This window comes from Strongylocentrotus purpuratus, unplaced genomic scaffold, assembly GCF_000002235.5.
Source record: "Strongylocentrotus purpuratus isolate Spur 01 unplaced genomic scaffold, Spur_5.0 spur5_scaffold_2, whole genome shotgun sequence".
Lineage (NCBI taxonomy): Eukaryota > Metazoa > Echinodermata > Echinoidea > Camarodonta > Strongylocentrotidae > Strongylocentrotus > Strongylocentrotus purpuratus.
This window is the reverse complement of record NW_022145605.1, coordinates 28,800,311-28,825,333: the sequence shown is the minus strand read 5'-3', so window position 1 is coordinate 28,825,333 and position 25,023 is coordinate 28,800,311. Positions and strand designations below refer to the sequence as shown.

Genomic DNA, 25,023 nt, shown 5'->3' with positions numbered 1-25,023 from the left:
TGTTTTATCATAACTTAATCACAATTATAATTAATAAATGACACATAGTTGTAAAGCTTAGATCTTCCTCTTTCGTTTGATGCAACTCATATGATGCTTATTTTAGGCATGAGTGATTAAAATTAATTTGAACCAAAAAGTCATTTGACGGACGGTATCTGAATTTCAAAAAGAAATCACTTTTCTAGAAAGTTCAGTTGCTGCCCTTTCATATGACACATCAATCAGGAAAAATGAGCTAGGAATAACAAAGTTCTGTGTGTCTAAAGTAGTGCTTGCATTTACATAATTTCATTAAACCAACTCGTTTTCACTGGCTGCCTGCCATAGCAACCAGCAGCATTGATAAAAGACTTAACTCCGTTTCGTTGACAATCAGCCTTGCATGAAGTCTTTCGTCTATGAAAGAAATGAAAGAAGAGGATTTAAGCTTTACAAATATGTGTCATTTATTCATTATAATCGTGAATAAATTATGATCAAACATCGATGATTCTCGGTTTCGTTTTTTCTGGGACGCACTGTATAAAATGGTTAGCTTTTTCTTTGTAAGTTAGAGGGTTTGTAAGAATAGAGATACAGAATTTAGAGTAGCATGTTGGAATGTGATGATAGATATGTGGTAAGAATGAAACTTTATCAAATATGGTTTCTTCTCAAAAGTGTAGACAACGGCATTATTACATTTGTAAGTCATTGTCATGTTGTATTCAATGAATTCAATATGAATTGCTTTTTTTTTTATAGTATTACTCCCTTTATTTGCACATGCACGGAATCACTTGTTGATTGCTGACTAGTCACTTTCTATAAATGATATTCACACATGATATTATTCACAATTTCAAAGAAAGCTACTTTCTAAAAATTAAGATTAACATTATCAGCCGTATTTTTGCCAACAGATTGAATGCACATGGCTTATGGAGTGCCAAGTGTTCACCTCTGAATTCCACTCAGACATTATTTCTTTGTAACATTTTTTTAATTTTTTTTTTAATAATTTTAATTGCGGAATGGAGATATAAACAAAAGTTCTCCTCATTAAACTATGAGGAATATGTCTCGTTGCCATCTAAAAATTCAATTCAAAATTTCTCAAAGTTTGCTTCCAAACTGTCTCTCAATAGTGTCCTTTCTTTCGATCAAGTTGAATTTTGAATAGATATGAATAGTTGATATAGTAATATTATGATCATTATATTTGAACTTATCTGACTATATTTGAGCTTTATATTCAAATTTTCAAAAATTTGCCATATTGATTCCTTCCATTCATGTTTGAAAAAGTATGATCATTTTTCGTCAGTCATATACTGTCCACTGCTCCGAACTATACCTAATACACTTTATGAAAGTTGTATCCTTCAACCGGTCGGATGCCATTTTATTTTGCTTTAACAGTCATTTCCCAAAGAAAGGTGTTTTGCGGGCTTGGTATTCAGCATGTTAAGATATACACAGCAATATAAACTCATGCAGAAGATGTTTAATGCTTTATAGGCACACATGTACTTTTTAAGTAAACAGTAATCCATGTATTTACATTTTTGCCTCACACAAAGTAATGACCCTTTTCAAACAAAATTAGTATCACTACTACCAAAGAAGGGTAAAGGAAGGGTTATAGCAAATCTAGCTTCTATTAGTAATGTGTTGTGTTTTGGTCATAAGATATTTCCAAGTGTGTTTGATTGAGATATTTTTGTTCAAAGGCAAAATGTATTCATTACCAAATTTAGTTATGTGATTGCATGTCTATTTCTAGTGACATGTGTATGCCATTCGTGTTTAAGTTATTAAGTTTAGTTTGCCTGAATTGAATGTCAGAATTTTGTTTCCTGGATAAAATTCAGTGTAGCTCCCTTGGTCCTTCTGTTTGCTATTGAAATATTTGTTTCTTCTATATGAGACGCTGCAGCATCGACTCATTTAATTCCTCATTTCTGTAATGCAAGCCCACTTAATCATTACTCCTCAATTGCAAGCTTAGGATGCTCTCTTACTAATTATATATAGAGTTTCGAAACAAAATAGATACCCACAAAACGGATTTCATGATTGAACATGTATGTATAGGGATTTTTACATTCATAGAAATCCAGACTATGCTTTTTAGATGTTTGGAATTGTCAAATTGAAGTTACGACAAGTACATGATTTTGAATGTCTAGTAAACTTAATCTTTCTTCTATAAAAGCCCCACTGCACTACTTATAGCTACTTGCGCCCTCTATAGCATACAATGGCTAAGCGGTCACCGTTGGTCCCCCATGGTCCCCTTTATCTTGTGTTAATTGAGAGCTGATTTGATGAGAGAACCACATGTCAGTGACCATGCAGTGAGGTCTAATACCTCCTTGCCAAACTAGTGCAGATAGGCTTTAAGAAAGATGTATCTCAAGATTATGTTCAGTGCTGCTTGTATGTGTGGAGTGAGAAATTACTTTCCTCAGTATTATTTGTATTCTGATAATATATATGTTGATATTTTTGTTATACTATATATTATGTGCTTTTCCCTCAATAATCAACCATTGTTTGCATATGTCACAGAAAACTCATTACTTTTTAGTATTTATTAATCTTCACTTCTTGATATACATGTATGTCCATTAGTCTTCTAGCTGTTTAGTGTAAGAACCTTTTAAAGCCGTTGTTACCACATACATGTCTGTCATCTACTTAATTAATCTTTTTTTTTTTTTTAACTCTTTCATCTTTTATGCACCTGAAGGTCACTTATACTATGTGTCATTATCATGCAAAATATTTCTTTGTATGATTATACTTTAACAGAGCTAAAATAATTTGCTACATGTATTTTGGATCGGCTTCCAATATTGTACTGAGATGCTTTTAGTCTCTGTCATCTGTAGAGATAATGATCGTCTTTTCACAGGAGGAGTGTTGATATGTGTAAATATTAGTATATAAACTATTAACTAGCATGATCATATATTATGTTATATGCAGTATATTTGTATATTTGTAAATTATTCAATTAACACGTGCAATGTATCATGTCATAGTCAGATTTGTGTGGAAAGTACCCCTATAATGTATCCTTACTAGCATCCTTCATTAATTTTGTTTGTTATATAAAGGTAAATGTTGTCATTATTTAATTTATTACCCTTTATCTTGTCTTTAACAGTAATAATTCCATCAAGTAGTAGTTAGATTCATACTACAGTGTATAAGAAAAGGAGTGAGAACAGTAAAGACATGAGCAATTTTACAAATACAAATGTCTACCTGTTAGAGATCCCTGGTAGATATAGCAATCGGTATATTTCAATTATATTTCATTCTTTTCTTTGTTTATCCTCTTCCAGTCAGTAAGGTACCTATTTACAAGTAGCAGAGACTATTTGCTCATGTTGGATCATGTTGAATCTTGGCAAATTGTAGCCTCACTGAAAACCTTTTTATATATATATATATATATATATATATATATTATATATATATATATAAGGGGCCCTTCCTGCCAATGTACAACAAGAGAGGGCGGGCATGTCCTGGATGTAATAATTCAGTTCATGCCTGCCCTGGTGAAAAAAAAACAGATGTTGGTTGGTCGGATTTGCTACTTATTAAACTACTGTAGTTCGATATGCAACATTTTGTCAAGAAAGCTACAAACCTAAATACACACTATTATGCGATGCATGCATCAATATGAGGATAAAATTCAATATTTTTGTGTTCATTTGTTGATGTGTATATATTGACACAACACAATAATTTTCAAACACCTTTATCAGTTTGCAATTCAGAGTTTCTCCATGAAAATTTAATTTCTTCAGTGTTATCACTTTAAAAAAACATGGTTTGTAAAATTCTTGTTTTAATACTAATCTTAAGTACTGGTGGTTGAGAAAAAGTAAACCTTAAGTGTTTATCTGACAGATGTTTGGTTGTTTGGATCAGCAAAATGTGAACAAAATCACAACTCCCTGAAATTACATTGTTTTGAGCTGTACATGTGGTCGGACAACAAGTGCTGGTTTACATTTTCTTACAAGTTTGTATGACATGTCAGCAGAGGTATATAGTCTGTTAAATCTACATAAGTTTTGGTAAATTCTGGAAATTCCTAGATTCTGTCATTATCAACACTCAAGATGACATTAAAGTTTGTTGCACTATGTGACGCAGATAGATGCTACGCATCATGTGTTCACAAAAATTACAAATCTTCCTACAGGTATTGAAATAGTTGAGCATTTATGTCTACTTGTATAGATGAAGTGCTGTAAAAGTTAAGTTATCTACTTATTTTTAAATACAATTTTGCTCTCTTCGTGCTGTAGGAAGATGGAAATCCAAATTGCCAGGCTTTGTTGTCCTGGGCTTATTACACTGGAATGACGGATGTAAATAATTGTTTTTATTATTCCCTTTTTACAGTACACTAAAAAAGAAAACTAACTGCTTTTGATATTGGGGTTTCCAGATACTTTCCTCTAGTGTCTGATATATAAGTAGCATCAAAAACAAAATTTATTTGAGTTTTAACTCTAAAATGTCAGTGTTTAGTATTGGTATTGAATTTTGGAATCGGATTTTCAGATTGACTGTTCGAGCAAACTTCACCCATTGACCAATGTGCTAGTCAACTATTTAATTTGATATGCAATCAACATCCCATGTTGTTTGAATGACTCAACAGGCTTTGTCTAATACTCTACTTGTGCTTGTAAAGGAAATGTTACACTTTCAGGTTTTGTTCAAGATTTAGTGATTAAAATACTTGATAAAACTGCATTTTATTTGAAAGGGCTGAATTTCAGTACTTATTTGTGTGTATTTGTGTGTTTTCTTTTACAGTATTCATTGCGATAAATTAATATTGATTTGAAATATTAAACATGTACAATGTTTAAGATTGAGAGATAGAAAGTAGAAACACCTATATAGAGAAAGAGGGAGAGATAGAGATCCAAAGGGATAGAGAGATATATAGATCCGAAAGGAGAGAGAGAGAGAGAAAGAGAGAGATAAAGATCCCATGGGAGAGAGATAGATCCGAAAGGAGAGAGAGACATCCCAAGGGAGAGAGAGAGAGAGAAAGAGTTAGAGCAAGGACATAGACGCACACAGGGGGGAGCTTTCTAATGTGAGTAGATTTTAAGATTAAGAAGCATAACAAAATGCTATAGTAGCGCATAATACAAAAAAATACAAAAAAGCGTCCCTAACTATCTATTTGACTTACATGCACTGAACTTTGACATGATCAAAGTCCATCACTACAACAATTAGGCTAGCAACCAGAGTAAAATGTTTACTCATCTAGAAATTTACTAGTACTTTGGAACAACAATAAATCCGTCGAAATAGTTTGAAAAGACCACTAGCAGACGACGCTACTAGGAGAATAAAGAATAGACAGTTGTTAAAGAACTAATAGAAATTCATCCCCTGACTTCAGGCTTGATAATCAATACGGGCTACTGATTTTGATCATTTAAATACGTGTATAAGTAGATGTTATTGTAATTTGATAATTTTGTTTGTAAAGTTGTGATTGAAAGTAAGCAAAACGTATACAATAGCGCTTTACAATAAGGGAATCCAATCAGCTGTCTATTTTCTTAATTTGTTATATTTAAATGCCGTACGCCACATGTTACGACATGTTGTTTACATGTATCAGCCCATCCGGATCCCTGTATAGAAGGGTACCGTATAGAAGTAGCGCATTATCAAGAACAACAACTTGCGATTACAATTTACAAGTGAAGTCAGTGAGTGAGGTCTAACTTTTTGAAAATGTCGAGCAAGGTAGTATCACAGCAGTTAATCACTGATCAATTCAGCCAGCAAAGATCAGGGCGAAGTCTTGAGAAATCTAAAGGAAAAGGCAAGCAAATAGTTGGAAGTCCTGCCGGGAGTCCGAGAAAATCTGCAGAGGCACACGTCGAAGGTGAGTACCCGACGCTTGGGGCGCAGCAGCAGCGGGCTGAGCCGGACTGCCATGTTTCTGTGTAAATGGGCAGGCGTTATGAAACTTGTGTCGTAACTAATGCAAATCTTTATTCACGAAATGTTGGAGATAATATTTGTGAAATAAACCCCTTTCATAGTAGATACAACAATTGAACAAATGTTTGGGTCCAATTTACCTGACACATTTACATTTACCTGACTGTGCGATAAACTTACAGCAAATCTCAAAAAGATCAACTCAATTCAATTCAATTCAATTCAATTTCAATTTCAATTTAGTATTTATTGTCCATTTCTGGATATTTGGTTTTCACTGGTGTAACATATACAGGTTAACATTTACTAGACTCTAATGAATTTACAAAAATGTAGACATTAACAGTAAATACACAAGGTTTAACATATGATTAGCACAGATTAACAGAGGATCGAATGTTGTTTTATAAACACTAATTCAGAACAATGGTTAACATAGTAAATGAAGCAGAGCAAAAGGAGGTGTCAGGTGATCAAACGAATTACCAGGTGAGATAAATATAAATATACCGAGGAGGTTTGGTATCCTATCTACCCATACATTTATTTTCGTCTTAAACCAATTTGGGAATTATTAATTAGATTAAATATGATATTAAAGTACAACACTGGGTCTTTGAGACATTCCGTTGTACATATGGATAGAGTTTGCTATTGAAGTAGACTTGGGAGCTACTTTATAGACACCATAACCAGACATGAAATACTCACTGGAAATGTATCAGGCAATCAGGCTTGACATCCTTAACTTCCAGTAAAGGTACGTCTGTTCGGTTGAGGTGTCGGTTGCATGAGAGAGAGAGTTCAGGTTGACTCTCATCCACGGAAGCTTCCAATAGGAATAGCGCCCTCTAGTGGTGAGGGTGGCTATTGCAGACTGCAGACGTCGTCTGCTAGCGTAGGCTGCTACTGGATACGGCTGTCGTCGTCTGCTAGCGTAGCTTGATATAAAAAACTACTACATTCCCCCCCGTTTCAAAGAACTCATCCCAGGGAGAACTGAACCCCTCAAAAAAAACTCGGGTGCCACAATTAGTGGCTGAAACCCGTTAAGACCGGCTTTTGCAACAGCCAGGTCCATCAATAACAACACACAAAATGTACAGAAAACAATGCCATCCTCCGGGAAAAAGAATTTCTTACTCTTTCCGTGAACAAAACCCTCCCTCCTTTGCCAATTTACAAAGGACAACCCTATTATACATCCCATAAATAAAAAAAACTATCACGCCCTCAAAAGGGCAATTTCATTATACACAGAATAATAGAAAAATAACATGCCGATCCCCTTTCTTTGTACTGAAAAAAACAAACAAGGGTGATCCAAACAGTATAGTTTTGTCGTTTTTGGAAAGGAAAAGCAGAAGCAAACGAAATCAAAGGGCGAATCGAGTGCCAGCAATGTGCAATTTATTTTAAACCAATGCAGTTTAAATAAAATGGCCTCGAAAAGACCACACCCAGTTTGCTACATCTATACAAATCATCAAACATTCTCCACAAATCACAAACATCCCCCAATAATCACTATTCCCCGATATCCCGGAGGGAATTGTTCAAGGAAAACATTACAGGGGTCAGTCACTTCGACACCCCACTCAAATCATTGCAGGAGTCACCGTCATCATCCCCCTTAAAACATTGTAGGGATAATAAACATCATCCCCCTTAAGATATTACAGGGATAATCAACATATTGTAAGGATAATCAACAACATCATCCCCCTAAAAACCTTACAGGGATTACAAACATCATCCCTTACCGGAGCTTATAGAGATGAAGCCCGTTCTTAGTGGTAGCCTCCAGTACTTTGAGCAGGGGCTCTTCCCGCGCAGAGGCCACCATTGCCCCCACCTCCCCGATGTAAGCAGGAGTGGAATGCTTCACTCCCTGGGGAGGGAAATACGGGGAATCCGTCTCCAACAGAAGCCTGTCCAGAGGAACCTGCTTCAAAGCCGCAAGCTGAGCCGGGGAGAATTGACTTACCATAGGAGTAAATCCAAAGTACACATGCTGGTACTCCTTTCTCCAGGCAGCGATCTCCCCGGAACCCAAGGAACAGCAGTGGATGTGAATCCTCTGATGCCGGGTTACATGCTTGCCCACTATTCTGCGACATTCCCGAGAAGGAGCTATTCCGAGTGGATCGGACTCCTCCCCCCGCAGGTGCAGGATTAAAACACGTCCCGCACACCCAATCGCAAGCTGCGCAGCCAGCAAACGGCGCTGAGGTTCCCAGCGATCAGCAGCCACGGAGAAATCCAACCCCATCTCCCCGATTGCCACCACTTGACCCCCACACACCATATCTGCGACCAGGTCCACATCACGCCACCCAATACTCGAAATTCCCGCGTGCTTCGGGTGAATCCCAACCGACACAGGGAAACATGGATCTGCAGGGAGCCGAATTTCATGAAACCGACGAGGGTCAACGTAATTCATTACCCCCCCACAAAGACGCACAGGAACATTGGGGGCCCTGCCCGAAATGGCAGTCACACACTCCATCCCCTTTTTCTTTTGAACGGACTCCATCCGGTCCAAATGAAAATGGCTATCAAAAGCCCGGGGAACTGCCGGCCTCTGAGTCATCTGAGAATAAGTTGACTCAGGAGCTGGCTCGGAACCGGAAACCGGGGGTGTAACATCCATAGGACTTACCTCTGGTGCTTCCCTCGCAGGAGATGGAACCCGTGCCTCTGGGATATCCGACCCGGCATCAAAGGAGGCCTGGGGGCGAACATCAGGAGCACCCAGGCTCACCTTCCGGGAAGGAGGTTCCTCCACAACTTTGCGCGGCGCTACCGCGACTCGGCGACCAAGGCGCTGCAACTCTCTCCACTGGGGGGTGGTCAATTTAGACGTCAAAAACGCCAACCACCTCCAGTGTAACAAAGCCGCAGGACTATTAGGTGGGTGCACGATCACTGCCCCGGGATTCTTCCAGTGCATCTCTGACAGGAAATATTGAGCTTCCCGCTCGAGATGCTCTGGCACGTCATTCGTGTATTCCCAAGTCTGACCCGCGCACAGGGACTTCAATCCCTGCAAATCATCGGACCCCGTAAGCGTCTTTGCGATGTAACGCAAGCAACCGACTTGCGCCAGAGTAACATCCCGCATAGGCCCAATTGCAGTTCGCAAAAAACGAAAACACTCCGGCATATGAGAGTATATATGCCATTTGATCGGGCCTCTAGGCCTAACTGAACAGCCAGGCACCGGACAAGGACGAGTTTTCCGGATGGGTCCCCCCCAACCATCATCCTCGCTAGCCCGCTTAGTCCCAGAACGACTTCTCTCATAACCCCTTGAACCACCCGAATATGTCTCAGGTGCACTGGGTCGCGGTACGTACTCATACCTCGGCCTACCCGAATACATCCCAGGTTCCCTGGTTCGCGGTCTGCGCTCAAACCGAGGCCTATCCAAATACCTATCAGATCGCGGTTCATGCTCGACCCGCGAACTATCCGAATACATACCCGATCGCGGCGCGTGAGCATTACCCGGATGCGGCCTCCGAAGCTCAGGCTCCGGGAGTTGCTGTCTGCTAGCACCCCCTTTGCCATGCCTCTTTTTTCGGCGAACAACGTAATATCCCTCCGGACGATTGAAAGGGTCAGCCCCTAAATGAGGGTCGTCCTCGCCCGCAGTCTCCATAGGAGAAACGCTCTCTCCAGGAGTCACATTCCCAGGACCCGCCTTAGCTGCAGTTTCCTCCCCATCTCCAGGGATCAAATTCCCCGGAGTAGACAAACTCTCCCCAGAACCCGCCCTAGCCGCAGTGTCCTCCCCAACTCCAGGGGTCAAATCCCCCGGAGTAGAGAGATCCACCCCAGTCACACCCTCCGAACCCGTGGCTACCGGAGGGGGCGTTGCCGGAGCGCGTGATACAGTAGGGGGAATCGAATTCGATTCCCCTGTTAACAAACCAGGCCCCTCGGGAGACCATAACCTACGGGAGGAACCCTCCCGATACTTACCGGAAAGGAAAGCCAGAGCGACAGAGACTTGCTGCGTCTCCACCATCTCCGGCTTCCACCAAGGAGTCCCTGGGTCCAGGTACAGCTTACCTGACAATATCCCCTCTTCCCGGGGACATATATTCCTGTCAGGATCCGGATGAGGAAAGCGGTTGCATAAGTCAGAGTGGGGTATACAATCGAGCAAGTGCTCCTGCAGGCACTCCACCCAACCTACCTCTCCCTTCTCTACCGCTAACAGGAACAGCCGATCCAGGTGGTCGAGCACCTCCGCCCACGGGACCAGCCGAGGAGCCATCCGGGATACCAATCCCGGATACAGAAGCCTGCGATCCGTGACCGCCTCCTCCACCAACTTGTTCAGAGCGCCCGAGAACGACGCCTCCTCTTCCGTTCCCGGGGGCGGCGGCTGAGAGCCGCCATAGTCATCATCCATCTGTAAAGGGAATTAGATAAACGGGAAAGATATCAGCATACTTACCAAAAGTATACTAACAACGTAATTCTCCCCCCCACCAAAAAAACATTCCCCACTACTCCACCCCTCCAGGAACCTTGGCCCGGCAAGGTGGACATGAATACTTATCCATAGCCTCCCCTTCACTCGGGGAAACATCAACACACTTACCATGATACCACTCCTCACAATGGTCACACTGAATCATGAAATCCCCATCATCTGGTTTCCGGCACAAGCAATAAACTTCAGTCCGATGCACCTGCCTTTTTGTGCTACACCAGGTGGGCACGCCCCTATCTCTACATGGCTTCAGGCGATCCTGATGCCTAGTGGAGATCATGTTGCGAAGCTCCACTCGATATAGATCGGGCGACAGTCTTTCTGCTATCCGAGCTGGTCCCTTCCAGGGGGGCTTCAATTTTCTACAGACTCCCTTCAGACTAGCAGAGTCCAGAACATCACTAAATCACCCTTATTGTATTGCCGCCGGAAGGTATGGACATCATAATCCCGCTTAAGCCGTTCTTGGGTTGAACGCAGCTTTTTGCGGGCTAACTCATGTGCTTCTTCCGTCGCCTTCCGCAAACTAGCCTGATACTCACCTGCCTCGATGGGAAGGGCTGCCCCCGGCACCGGATACAACAAGTCCGCAGGCTGATTCACCTCACGGCCCAGCATTAACCGGTTAGCAGTGAAACCAGTACTTCTATTTACCGTAGTCCTAAGGGCACCCGCAATCTGAGGAAGAAACTCATCCCAACGATTTTGTGCCTTTCCGATGAAGCACCTGACAGCATCCATGAGAGTACGATTATATCTTTCCACTTGCCCATTCGAGGAAGGCCGATATGGAGTCGTCTTCGCCTTGTGTATCATCAAAGATTTACACAATCCCTGAAAAAGGCGACTCTCAAAATTCCGTCCCTGATCAGTAAACACCGCTAATGGATACCCGAATCTTGTGAAAAACTCCCCTACCGCAGCCCGAGCTGTCTCTTCCGCGGTCTGCGAAGGTAAGGGAATACACTCCACCCATTTGGTGAACTGATCCACCATCATAAGGATATATACATTCCCTCTGGATGACTTGGGCAAAGGCCCTAGAAAATCCAGGTGAACCCTTTCCATAGGGACCCCAGCATGGTACAACTCCATAGGACTGTGGCCATACCGGGTCGATTTCTTACAATGATTGCAGATCGAGCAAGTCCTCACATATTCCTTTATGTCCTGGTGCATATTATACCAGAAATACCGATCCTTTATCCTCGCCACCGTTCTATCCCGACCTGCATGACCAGCAGACGGGATATCATGGTTAGCACTCAATACCCCATCTCTTAGTGACTGAGGCACTACTAAATAATCCTGATCATTGACTCGCTTACATATCACCCCGTTAACCATATGGAACACATTGCGATTAATCCACAGATACTTCTCCGCAGGCCCCCACAACATAATGGTTGCTTTCTCCGGTTCTAGTTGATCGACCAACCAGTTCCTGAGATGACTGAGTTGAGCATCTTTACCTTGCTCAATTTGCAGACTCGCATTCGGGAGTGGTACCACATCCTCAGTGGTGACCACTTGAACCCGAAATGTTGGGACAATTACCTCATCCAGTTCCAAAGGAAAACCAGAAACAAAATCAACGGTTCCCTCAACCGCCACTGCCCGGGAAACCTTCGGTCTGTATGCCAGCGGAACCACGTAATCAACATCCTCCAAAAATGAGGCCCAATGTCGGTGCGCTTTTGTACAATATCCACAGCCTCCACAAGGTAAGTCCTCCAAGTTAAACCCTGCACGATACTCCTCGCAGACAGCCATATCCTCAGGAATTCGCGACAATGCATCCGCATTCGCATGCTTCTTACCTGGCCTATGCTCTACCCGCAAGTCATACTGGCTTAATTCCTCCATCCAGCGGGCCAACTGCCCCTGAGGATATTTGAAACTAAGGAGCCATGTGAGACTACTATGATCTGTCCGAACCACAAACTGTCTACCCAGTAAATAGTGACGATATTGCCGAGTAAATCTAACCACCGCTAGCAATTCCCGCCTAGTCACGCAATAACGCCGCTGCTCTGGAGTGAGAGCACTACTGCCATACGCAATCACTCTCTCCTCCCCCTCCTGCAATTGAAGGAGCTCAGCGCCTATTGCATCGTTCGAGGCATCAGTGTCCAAGATAAACAAATCCCGACTATTAGGCATAGTTAATACCGGAGCCCGCGTTAACCGCCTCTTTATATCCTCGAACGCCTCCTGCTGCTCAACCCCCCAACAGAAAGCATGCTTTCCTGTGATACTATACAGAGGAACCGCGGCTGCGGCGTAATCCTTGATAAAAACTCGGTGATAATTCACCAGCCCAAGGAACTGTTCCACCTGTTTAGTATTCTCAGGAGTAGGCCACTCAAGTACTGCACGGACATGCTCCCCCTTGAGCTGAACCCGATTGGCACTTACTTCCCGTCCCAGAAACTCTATCTTTTCCTGAAACAGAACACACTTTTTGGGTTTCAGCTTTAGCCCATACTGAACAAAGCGTTCCAAAACAGTCTCTAAATTCTCCAGATGATCCGCCACAGTAGCCCCGAGGACCACTACATCATCCAGAAAAGCCAGAACAATTTCCCAATTGAGACCCCGCAATACCAAATCCATCGCCCGCGAAAAAGTCGCAGGCGCATTACACAGACCGAACCCCATTCGCACGAATTCATACAGCCCGTATTTTGTGGTAAACGCGGTCTTCCTTCTAGCTTCCTCTTCGATTTTAACTTGATAGTATGCAGAGTTCGCATCTAGCTTCGAAAACCAAGCATTCCCAGTGAGAGTATCCAGACACTCCTCAATATTCGGTAACGGATATACATCCTTCCGGGTAACATCATTGAGAGCCCGGTAGTCAATGCACCACCGGACACCCCCGTCCCGTTTCCGGATTAACACTGGGGCAGATGCCCACTCCGATATAGAGGACCGGATAATCCCTGCATCTAACATTTTCTCTAGATGAGCCTTCTCTTCTTTCGCGAAACTAAGCGGAGTCCGCCGCATTTTCAGCTTAACCGGAGCAGCGGTTCCTGTGTCTATTGGGTGCTCTATAGCCGTAAAACTCCCAAAATCAAAATCATCCCGCGCGAACACATCCGCGAATTTGACCAATAACTGACGAAGCTTTACTCGCTCGTCCTCTGCCAATAAAACACACGAACGCTCATACAGCCCTTCCAAATAAGAGGGGAAATTCTCATTCTCATTCTCCCCCGTTGTAAGCTGGCGAACCGCGGGAAAAGGGACAGTATCCGAGTCTCCTTCCGTCCCTAACTCCTGAGCCTCGCCTAAAAGTTCAGACACTCGCAAACAAATATTACGATCCGTCGGGTTAATCACGTACAACTCCATCCCATTTCCTCCCCCATGTATCACAGAAGGTGCTAGGACTGATAGAGTACTTATTGGCTCAAAGATGAAATCACCCATACGCTGATCCATAATACAGGAAACCCGTTTGACATGGTTAGGAGGAATTACCGCAGACTTACCTAAGTACACACGGGCCACCCTCCCTTGTCCTGGGCCTTCACCAAATTCCATGGGGATAAATTCTTTCCCTACTTGGAGACGAGACTGCCGAATATGTATATTAACCCCATGCTTATGGAGAAAATCCACACCCAGCAGCATGTCATCCTCGATCGGAGCAACATACAAATCCTCAGAGAATTCCCTAGTCCCTAACCTGATGGACACAGGCCCTACTACTATGCCCTTCATTCGCATATCCCGACCAGCCGCATGAACTAAAACCTCCCGCATCTTTTCAGGGGGTGGACTCAACCTCCCGAATATCCGATCTGAAATAATAGTTACCTCGGCAGCAGTATCTACTATAGCGTTAACAGAGTAACCCCCAACTACTAGTGCCACACTCAACAGAGAGCTGGACCGCAATCTATAGATCGTTACCTCCTCCGGTAGGGGGTCATCACTTAGCTCCGCTCCCCCAGGGGAACAATCCCCCAAGGTAACACCCTCTAAATAACGAGAAAAAGCAGCAACCATAGAGGTAAGATCAGGATAAGGATCAATCATATCTGATTCGAGCGCGTCTAATTCTTGGCCACATATTTCTCGGGTTGGAGAGCGGCCCTCTCCTCCGACCCGGGAAAGTTTCCCTCGTCTAATTCCATGAATGCAACTTTTCGTTCCCCTTCGGGGGGAGCAACTCGCTGGGTTAATGGATTGGTTCTAGCCCGAGGGCAATCCCTCCGGAAATGGCCCATTTCACCACAGGCATAACAACCCCTGGGTGATTGGGTCGGCGAAGGCACCCGCGCTTCATGCAGAGCCTCAATAAATTTATCCAGATTCTTTTCCAGACCGGATATTCGGATATCCAAACTGGAAGTCAAACTAGATATCTGGTTATCTAAACTCTTCGCCAAACCGGACATCCGAGTATCAAAACTTTTCGCTAACCCGGATATTCGGTTATCCGTCCGCTCCTCCAACTCAGACATCCGGGTCTCGAGTCGTGAAGGGGGGCGGGTATCCGGAGTACCCTGCGTCGATCGCGGGGCAATATCCACTTTTCGCACCTCAGGCTCTCTGGCCTCGCTTGCTTCGGTCGCCAACACTTTAGCCTGCCGGGTGCGGCCGTACATGGCCTTATGTGCGTGCTGAAACCAGCGGATAGCCTCCACTGCTTCCCCAACATTAGAAAGGCGCTGATTAAGGGCATGACACCCAGCATCGCGGTCGACGCAGCCCTGGCACAAACGCAACACCAGCTGCCGCTGTACGTATGCATCGGGGACCCCGGGAAATGCCCGGGATGCAAGCTGGTGCAGCTTGTCTGCCCATTCAGGCAAGGATTCTGTGGGCCCCTGCTTAGCAGTGTTAAATTCTAGCAGGGTGGCTTCTGGAGGCTCTCGGTATCCGAACCTGCCCTCCAGCTGGCGTACTACTGCGAAATAACCCATGTCAGGGTCCCGCTCCTGAATCCCATCAAAAAACTCACTCGCCTGGCCATCCAAACTCCAGCATAAATGATTAAGCCGCTGGGAGTGATCCCACTCGCGAGCCTCCGCAAACGCGCTGAATTTGCGGAAAAACGCGCGCCAATTCCCCCGCCCGTCAAACGCAATTGATTTGGGGAGTGCCTGATACGAGGTCCTACCCCGATTACCTCCCCAATCTCCCTCCCACCTAGACACAGATGGTCGGGAGAAGGCATCATTCTTATCCCGGGGCAAATGTGGAAGAGTCCGGGGTGAAAGAGTAGTATCCTCACCACCCTCATATCCCCCCGTATATACAGCAGAATGCCTGCGCGACCCCCCCGGTGGGGGTGGATAACTATCATGGGGATAAACATGGGGACTCTGGTCTCCGAAACCTCCCTCACGGGGCGTGCTACTACAGAAATCCCCTGTCCGGGAAATCGTTCTAAACGTCATTCCAGGGAACTCTCCCCCAGAACCCATACGCGGCCGAAAATCAAATCGATCCTGCAGATTCTCCAGATCCTCAAATAAAGGAGAGGACCCCATAATCTCAGGAGTAATTCCCCCGTGTTTCTCCCGGAGTTCTAAGATACACCCTGCTCGAACAGGGCTTAACCCGGGCATTGCCAGTAACTCCGCGAATGTACATCTATTGATCGGAACCCTCGCCATACTCCCACAATGCGAGGTTCACTCCCACAATAATACCAACTCTACAATAAAATAAATCCCAGGATACGGATTGATCTCTTCAACAATTATAAACACCTACTACTGCAGGAAAATAATTGAACAGAACAATATACTAGGATTTATATCCCAGAATATTAATTAAACTACCCAATAATCATTAAAACCCATACAACCACAGGTAAATAATTGGATAGAACACACTAGGATATTTGTGCAACAACAAAATATATCCCAGAATATTAATTAAACTACCCAACAATTATTAATACCCATACAACCACAGATAAATAATTGGGTAGAATATACTAGGATATATTAGCACAATTGCACCCAAAAACAAAAACCCCTAAATAAATTCACCGAACCGATATAAAATATCAACAAAGAGCCTACTTAACTCAAAAATGAGCTAACACTCCCCGCTTGAGAGGTTCGATAAATAAAAGGAGCTCACCAGCACACCAGAGACGGGGTAGGTATAGTCCCACCCCGGCACTGACTATTAAACCCCTACCAGTACTAATCACTAAGTCTACAATTATTCGTAAATTCCGAAAATGTCCCTAAATATAAGGAATAACAAATACTGTAATTGTATTTGTATAACGCAATCGATGTCCCAATACTCCAGCACTACAACTGCCCCACCTCCGCACCGCCAAGACTCACGACTACCCTGGGATAAAACTCCCAGAGCCAAGTCCCCACCCACGGTCACAAAAGTGCTATCTATTTATTTGATATCTCCTGTTTCCCGGAAAACACCCCTACAACAGAGTTAAAAACCGAACAGTCAACCAAGATAAACAGACAATCAAAAGCAATCCCAGTTATAGATTAACCAGAACACCACCACGATTAATACAAATTCCAACCACAGCCAGTTCAGAAATACAAATATAGCAACCTAGCTGTCCATCTATTTAATTAGCAAAAGGAATTATAAATACAACTCCTTCCACCAACCAAACAAATAAACCAACAAATTTAAAGTACTTGCCCTAAACTAACCTAAGGATTGTTTAATAACTATTTCATAAAAGAACTAAAGTAATCAAGCCTGCAAAGGAGACTACAATCCCTTTCACAAGAGCAGAACTCCCGAGAGCATAACCCCCACGATATCCACTAAATAAAATTAAATTAACCAAGCCTGCAAAGGAGAAACAACCCCCTTCACAAGAGCAGAACTCCTGGGAGCAGAACCCCCACGATATCCACTAAATATAATTAAACAGCTTATGTTCAACCAATAATCACTTTTTATTCCCTCTTTAATTCAATTCGTTGAAACTAATTGGTCACACAGCGCGCAGCCCCCTACCCACAATAGGTGGACTACACGTGAGTGCTCACGGGCACTCACCCACGTAACCAGTCAACCCAACTAAACACCAAAAAATAAATGAAGGAAAAAGCCCGACAAAATCGGTCTAAATGATTTGAAACAAAGCAAAAGGTTTCTTACCTTACGCCTGATGCACCAATCCGTCCGAAAGAACTTGGGAACCACTCGAAAGTAACTTTGAAACAGCTAATTTCGAAAACTTGCCGGAGCAAAAATCTTTCAAGTTGCCTCGATAACGAAACAAAGTGAAAGAGATGGAATCTGCTCACTCAAATTTCCTCCGCTGATTCCGAGAAAATCCTGCCTCTCGATCTCGTACGTAACGTATACGCCACAGCACGTGAGCGAATGGGAAATTCCCTTTCCCCCCTCCGGAGAAATTAGACGGACAGCGCATCCAACGCCCCCATTGGTCCATCCCCCCAAGCCACGCCAGCAGACGTGCGCGAATTTTGAAACCCGTTCTACGTAAGACCCACGCTCGGAGGGATATGAAACGAGAAAACGTAACCCAGGCTGGGGATATAATTCCCCCCCCCGGTCATCCCCGGAATGTCACCCACATTCCACCATCCACCGTTCTACAGACCACATTAAATCACGCCATTCAATAACAATGCTTTCATAAACATTCAACATGGCTGCCCATCGCATCCTGTTTAATCAAGCCACCAGATAGATATACCATCCTGGAAATACCATCCCAGAACGGTCATTCACACCCATCACAGTGAACACTCTAAAAAGACATAAAACAGGACACCCACACCACTAGCATTAACACTAGCCACAAATAACAACATAACATCCACTCACGGGAGATAAAGTACCATATTTCACCGCAGCCATCCGGCCAGTGGGCCTACCCAGCCCCCACCGAACCCGCCAGCCCTTCACGGCACTCAACCCCCGTAACGGCACAGAAAATTTACCCACAGAAAAAAGAATGGTCAGCCGGAACTACTAGCGGGCAACGCCCACCACTCCCACCCGGAAACCCCGTTTCCACTAGGAACCCAGCGAGCATCACCCCGCACAGCCCCAAGCACAACCCGGCAAATTTAGGTCCGTGCCCCGCTTTGACAAAATAAATTGACAAAACAACACAAGTTACCCCAAAACGGTGCATTTCGAGGTCCTAAAAGTCCGTGACGCCAATGAAGTAGACTTGGGAGCTACTTTATAGACACCATAACCAGACATGAAATACTCACTGGAAATGTATCAGGCAATCAGGCTTGACATCCTTAACTTCCAGTAAAGGTACGTCTGTTCGGTTGAGGTGTCGGTTGCATGAGAGAGAGAGTTCAGGTTGACTCTCATCCACGGAAGCTTCCAATAGGAATAGCGCCCTCTAGTGGTGAGGGTGGCTATTGCAGACTGCAGACGTCGTCTGCTAGCGTAGGCTGCTACTGGATACGGCTGTCGTCGTCTGCTAGCGTAGCTTGATATAAAAAACTACTACACTATGAATGATTGCCGAGTTCTCACTCGTGCAGACCTGGGCACACACAAAGATTGCGTCCTTAACGTGCATCTTCACATGATCTTCTGCTTCCTTTTTACAAAAGGTCGTGTAAAGCAAACTTCCGACTAGATGCAATGACCTCATGGTTTAAAGTAAGCCCTCTAATCTGTGTATATTATTATTCATTTTTTTGCAGTTGAGAGTGCAGAGGATTTGATTAGGAAGAAGCATCTCCAAACACTTAGAGAATTTGATCTGAATTGGAGATATGGGCCTTGCACCGGTAGGTTTATCACCCTGCGTTATGATGTATTATTAAAGAGGATATTTATAAAATGTTTACTGACCCATAAGGAGATATAACATATATCTTCTGTTACAAGGAAAAAGAGCATTTACTTTACTAATACTGATATTAAATCCTTCCAGTAAAATAGAGGAAATACAAAATTGAAATACAGTGACCGTACAGTTCTGAGCAGATTGTTATTTCCTTCACATTACCAGGCAATTTGAAGTTTGAAGTTTTGAAGTTTTATTTATTCCACATTTTACATAGAAAAACAGTTTATATTCTTTTTTTAATTTTTTGTATACAGGCATATATTATTATAAGAATAGATTTCACACAAGAAGAAAAAATAAAAATATCAAAGATTTCAAAACAAATATAATGTACGGAAAATAAGTACAAAATTTTGAAATATGTAGATATAATGGGCAAGGTAGATCAATGTAATTTGAACTGTATAGCTGTAGTATATATACCCTTCAAATTTTATTTTAATTATAATATTCTCATGTGGGAACCTCCATTATTTGTGTGAACATTTGATATGGTTCTGAGCAGATTTGATATTTCCACCATCTGGAAGGACTATCGAACCAGGCAATTTGATTTTTATTGTATTATACCCTTCAACTTTTATTTTACTTATAATATTCTCATCTGGGAATCTCCATTAATTGTTTAAATATTTGATTTTCATATCTAAAGATATTCCCATATCTTGAAAAAAAAATAGAAACCTAGTGGATCATATAGTGTATATAAACACACCTAGTGTGCATAGTGCTTTATTCAACATAATATTGTTCACTGTTGCTATGATTTCCTCTTGATTTGTAGGAATCACTCGTTTAGAGAGGTGGGAGAGAGCAGAGAGCCATGATCAGAATCCTTCACCTCAAATCAAAGATCTCATCTTAGAACATGAAGATGATGAGGATTATGTCCAAAAGTAAGTGAAACACCCTTTCTTCCCTTCTTTAATTTTCTTCCCTTAATTTCCTTTTGTTAAATTTTTTTCTTCACTTTTTCTTAAAGGGATCCGGTAACTTTGTCTCAAATTCTGAAAAAAAATTCTGGATTTTGCTCATGATGCAATGATAATTATAAACCTTTAGGTAAGTCAGGAACCCCATGACTTTTACAAGCCGATCGCCCGTCTGATTATCAAGATATTTATGATTGGAATTACATATTTTGAAAACCGTTCGCCTGACGGTTTTCATAACACTACAGTCTATTGGGGAAAACGAGTATGGTAAAACCGGTCACTCAAAGGTTTTTACTTTTTTGAGGCACTTCTTGATCATTTTGAAGCGCAATTTTTTTATGGCTTCAATATTACACCATATCACAGACACTGATAACACGTTAGGCCGTGTATCTCAGATTTAACATTGTTAAACGATCCCTTTAAGTCAGTTTCTTCACTTCTTACTTTGATTATATTTAAGTTTTATATGAGGGCTACAGTACATCTAAATTGATTCTTACATTTATATTCTGATATATTTTGAAAAAAGTGAATAAAATTTATTTCACATACATGCTCAAAAGGATGATATATAAAGCCACTCAACATCAATTAAGAAATTAGTAACTTTTTGTGGAATGGATACTATAATTTCCAGCATCATTTTAATTTTTTCAAAACACAAATATCGGCATGGCGCCAAATTCTCAAGTGTATCAAATCACTGCCATCATGTTTTCTTGCTAATAAGTAAATCTTGTTACATATGTAAGTGTAATGTATTATTAATTTATATGCAATATACAACAGTGCCAGTTCTCAGGCTTTTGGACTGATTTTCCTGAAACTTTTTTTGAAATTCCAAACCATTTTCCCTGCAATTTGTTCATGTATAAATTTTACACTATGAATCATGCATCAAATGTATATTCCTTGCGAAATCATAAGAATTGATGTTTGTTATGTTATTATTATTTTTATAATTTTCAGCACCTGGTCTTCTTACCCTCTATGATTGGCAAGACTTGAAGCCTTGTTCACATGTGTGACTGTGCTAAAGATACTATTGGCTCTTCTGTGACATCTGTATACTGTACCTACAAGAAATGAAATTCCAACAGCCATCTGAATGCAATGTTTACACGTAAGCCTCATCTAAACCCATCGTATACTACGGTCGAGATATCTCAGGGCATTATCATGGTATTGTCTTTTTTTCTCTATTCAATAAACTTATTTAAACTCTTGGGATCATATTCTGTCCAAAATTTAAACCTGAAGCTGGGTTAAATGTTTTGTCCAAAATCAGGTTTAGCAAAGGCTGAGGGTTAATTCTTTTAAAACAAAAATTTAGATCTAGAGCAAGTTTTATCTGAATTCATGTGGACCATCAATTTTGGTAGGATTGATTTATTATTTTTGCTTGAGGGCAATTTTAAAGTCATGTCGCATAAAGATGTGTATTATCTCCTTGGAAATGATACCATAGTTACATGCTCATGTAGAGTTGTGGTTTTATGTTTTTAATGTGAATGAAGGCCAACCATGGTCAATGCTGCATTGAATTACAAGCCACTTGTAATTCTAAGCTTTTCCTGAAATACTGAGCATTGTTCATTTTTATCATATTACATGATGTATGTTTACGGTTTGAAAGACTGTATTCTTATTGATCAAAGAATATCGTGTTACAGACTTAAAGTAGATATCTTCCTGGATAGTTACCAGATTTTTAACAAGTATTTTTTGTTTAGGTCTGATATATTCCAAGCATCTTCTACTTGCCCAGTTTGAAAATAACAAATTTAATAATAATGTTGGAATAAAAACTGCATGCATCATTGTTGTCATAGTATTCAAGTGCATAGGTATTGGTCAAATGAAAATGTCTGTGCCATTCTCTACATGTAGGTACTGTGAGTAGGATTCTATGTTGTCTTTGGGAAATAAACTGAGAGTTTACTTTAAAATACATGACAATATTACATTCCTGTATACAGATAAAATGTCACTGTTTTCATAATTTACTTGGTATTAAAGGTTTACAAGAATGAAATGTTAAACTAAAAGTTTAGTTGCTCCTAGCATTACTCCAAGAGTGACCCATAACTTTGTGCTGTTCATACAAGTTTCATATTCTCGATGAAATGAGTATATTCACAACCAAGAATGGGTCTCATGACATGACTGTTTTTTAAACTGGTAGGGTATTTCAATAAAAGAGCTATTTATTCACTTTTTTATGTCTTTTACAACTGTACACCTTTGCACCTTTGCAATTTTGAGAGGATTATAGGCAGCATGCAGGTATTCTGTCAATAAGATTTAAAAAGCAATGCTGTGATATTTTTATAAACATTTTATACAATGTATGGTAAAATAATTTAAAGATGTACAACTTTTGTGCATTTTTTTTGGAAAATGTGTTAGAGGACTTTACATACACATATAATCATGTAATTATGAAGAATATGAAGAAATTTATTTCAGAAAAAAATATGTGCATACAATAGAGTTTTATTCTAGATTCATCAAACTAAGCTGCTTGTTGTATTATTTAATCTGAAGGTTTTTTAAAGTGTTTTTTAATGTTAAGTTTCATTGTATTTACTAATACTTTTACTGCTTATATCTTTATTGTACAAAAAGTCTAAACTATGTGTTCATATATTTTGTATTCCTTTACATATACAGTGTTGTATAATTGTATTATTCTCTTTATCCTTTGTAATTTCAACTTTATTTGATTATGTGCTAAAGTATATAAAAAGGGATGTTGATATTTGAAAACTTAAGCTTGACTGCATGATAAAAGCTTTTGATGTTTTTTTTTTGCATTTTGCATCGAAGACATTATGCTTCTTTTCACTTACAATGTACAAGCTTATGATTTAACATAATTTTGTATAACATTATGCAGCAGTCACCTTTCTCTCAAATGACTGTATGAAATTTACTCCATTTTTTCATTAAAAGCAGGGATTATCTATGTAACACATGTATATCACTAAGTTCTTAGTGTTTATGAACAAATTTAATAAATGTGTTTTATACAAAAACAATGGAAAATTATCATTTTTTGTATTGCTTAGTATCTTTTAAATAATATAATTTTGTATATTCTTATTTTTAAATAATGCCATATATCTATCTGTCATTCTGTCTATTTCTCCATCTCCCTCTCTCTCTCTCTCTCTCTCTCTCTCTCGCTCTCTCTTTGTCTCTTCCTCTCTCTCTCTATCTCCTCTTTCTCTCTATTTATCTCTCTCTATCTCTTCCTCTCTCTCTCTATTTCTCACCAACTCTCCTCTCCTCTCTTCTATACCTCTGTTTCTCTCATCCTTCTTTGACTTTCTTTCTGTGTCTCTGCTTTTTTTTTCTCATCTCTTCTTTCTTCCTCTCTCCCTCTTTTTCTGTCTCATTCTTGATATTTGTCCAAGAACCTAAATTTTACTCTTACACCTACTGTCATTTTCTTCCAATTCGCCAGCTGTCGTCAGTTTGACATGAATACATGTATCCATCTCACAGCCTGGCAAAGTAGTAGAAGTATATAGAATGTAATAACATAATTACACTCAAATCCGAAATAGAATTTAGTAAAGCGTAACCTTCCACCATCTTTATTACATTGTAAAAGAATATTGTACAATATTAAAGCAATCATTGATATGTTGCGGATAAAATGAAAATACGATCAAAACATATAAGCGTGTAAATTGAATCTGAAAGACTTTATCACTCTTAACTACATTAGTATACCGTCACTTGCTGTATTAGCAATCGGTTAAAATAGATCATAAATCATTTATCACATCGAATGAACTACATTCATGCTATGAGTACAAAGAGTTATAATATGAAGTACTATTAAAGAAAGGAAAGTGTATAATTAAATGTGTACTAATTGTTGTCCTTTTATAAACTGATAAAAACATTGTAGATAAACATGATCACTATGGTATACATGTAGGAACATGATATGTTTCTTCTTCCTGTCATTATGTCCACAGGTCCTATATTCATATTTGATACAACATTCACAACAGGATAAAGAATGCGATGTTTTAAGAATAAAATGGAATATAAACAGAGATCCCTGTATAGTTCATTATATTTTTTTTTTTACAGCATTTCAAATCACTTCCTTGAAATTAAAGACAAAAACAGTGAAGCAAGTTTCGATATTCTTTAGGTCAAAGTGAAATTGGCTTTCCACAATATTCATGTGCTATGATGAACAGGTGAATTCTTTTTAAACAAAGACATCTGACAAATTAATTCTAATTAATGCATACAGAATATTCCCATCGATTTTTAAATTGATAGCTCTTCCTTAGTTAAAAGTCATCAAGCTACATCACTAACTTAACAGGATTAACTGTTCGAATATGCATATTATAATTAAGAATGTTAGCAGTCATGATTTTATTTATTACGAAATTTGCATACATGTAGTTTAATTCCATTAAATATTTGCATATATATAAAACACGATCATGTACAAACAAACAAAAATACATCTTGAATTGTCTCGGCCAGCACATCAAAGGTCCTTTTTAAAGAACAATAACTTGATTATTGAATTACTACTTCATTTAACAGAAACGACCACCATTTTGCATTATGGCACGCGCATACTGTGAATTGTTCACAACGCGTATTTTAAGATATAGGCTACACATGCCAGCTCCAACTTGTTTGGTATTTTGCCAATCAAATCTACTATAAGACTGTTGAAGTTATTCTTGGGTAAGTATCTTGTCTGCGGTACTGTTATTCAA

At 40.7% G+C, this 25,023-nt stretch overlaps 1 protein-coding gene across 1 annotated transcript; it reads left to right on the top strand.

The window, feature by feature from the left end:
• Window positions 1–5,677: 5,677 nt before the first annotated feature.
• Window positions 5,678–23,311, top strand: LOC115926799 (DNA polymerase delta subunit 4-like). The gene is made up of 4 exons (XM_030992168.1): window positions 5,678–5,935; window positions 19,174–19,260; window positions 20,107–20,218; window positions 21,230–23,311. The coding sequence occupies exons 1-4, from the start codon at window positions 5,782–5,784 to the stop codon at window positions 21,252–21,254; spliced, it is 378 nt and encodes a 125-aa protein (XP_030848028.1). The 5' UTR covers window positions 5,678–5,781; the 3' UTR covers window positions 21,255–23,311.
• Window positions 23,312–25,023: the final 1,712 nt, after the last annotated feature.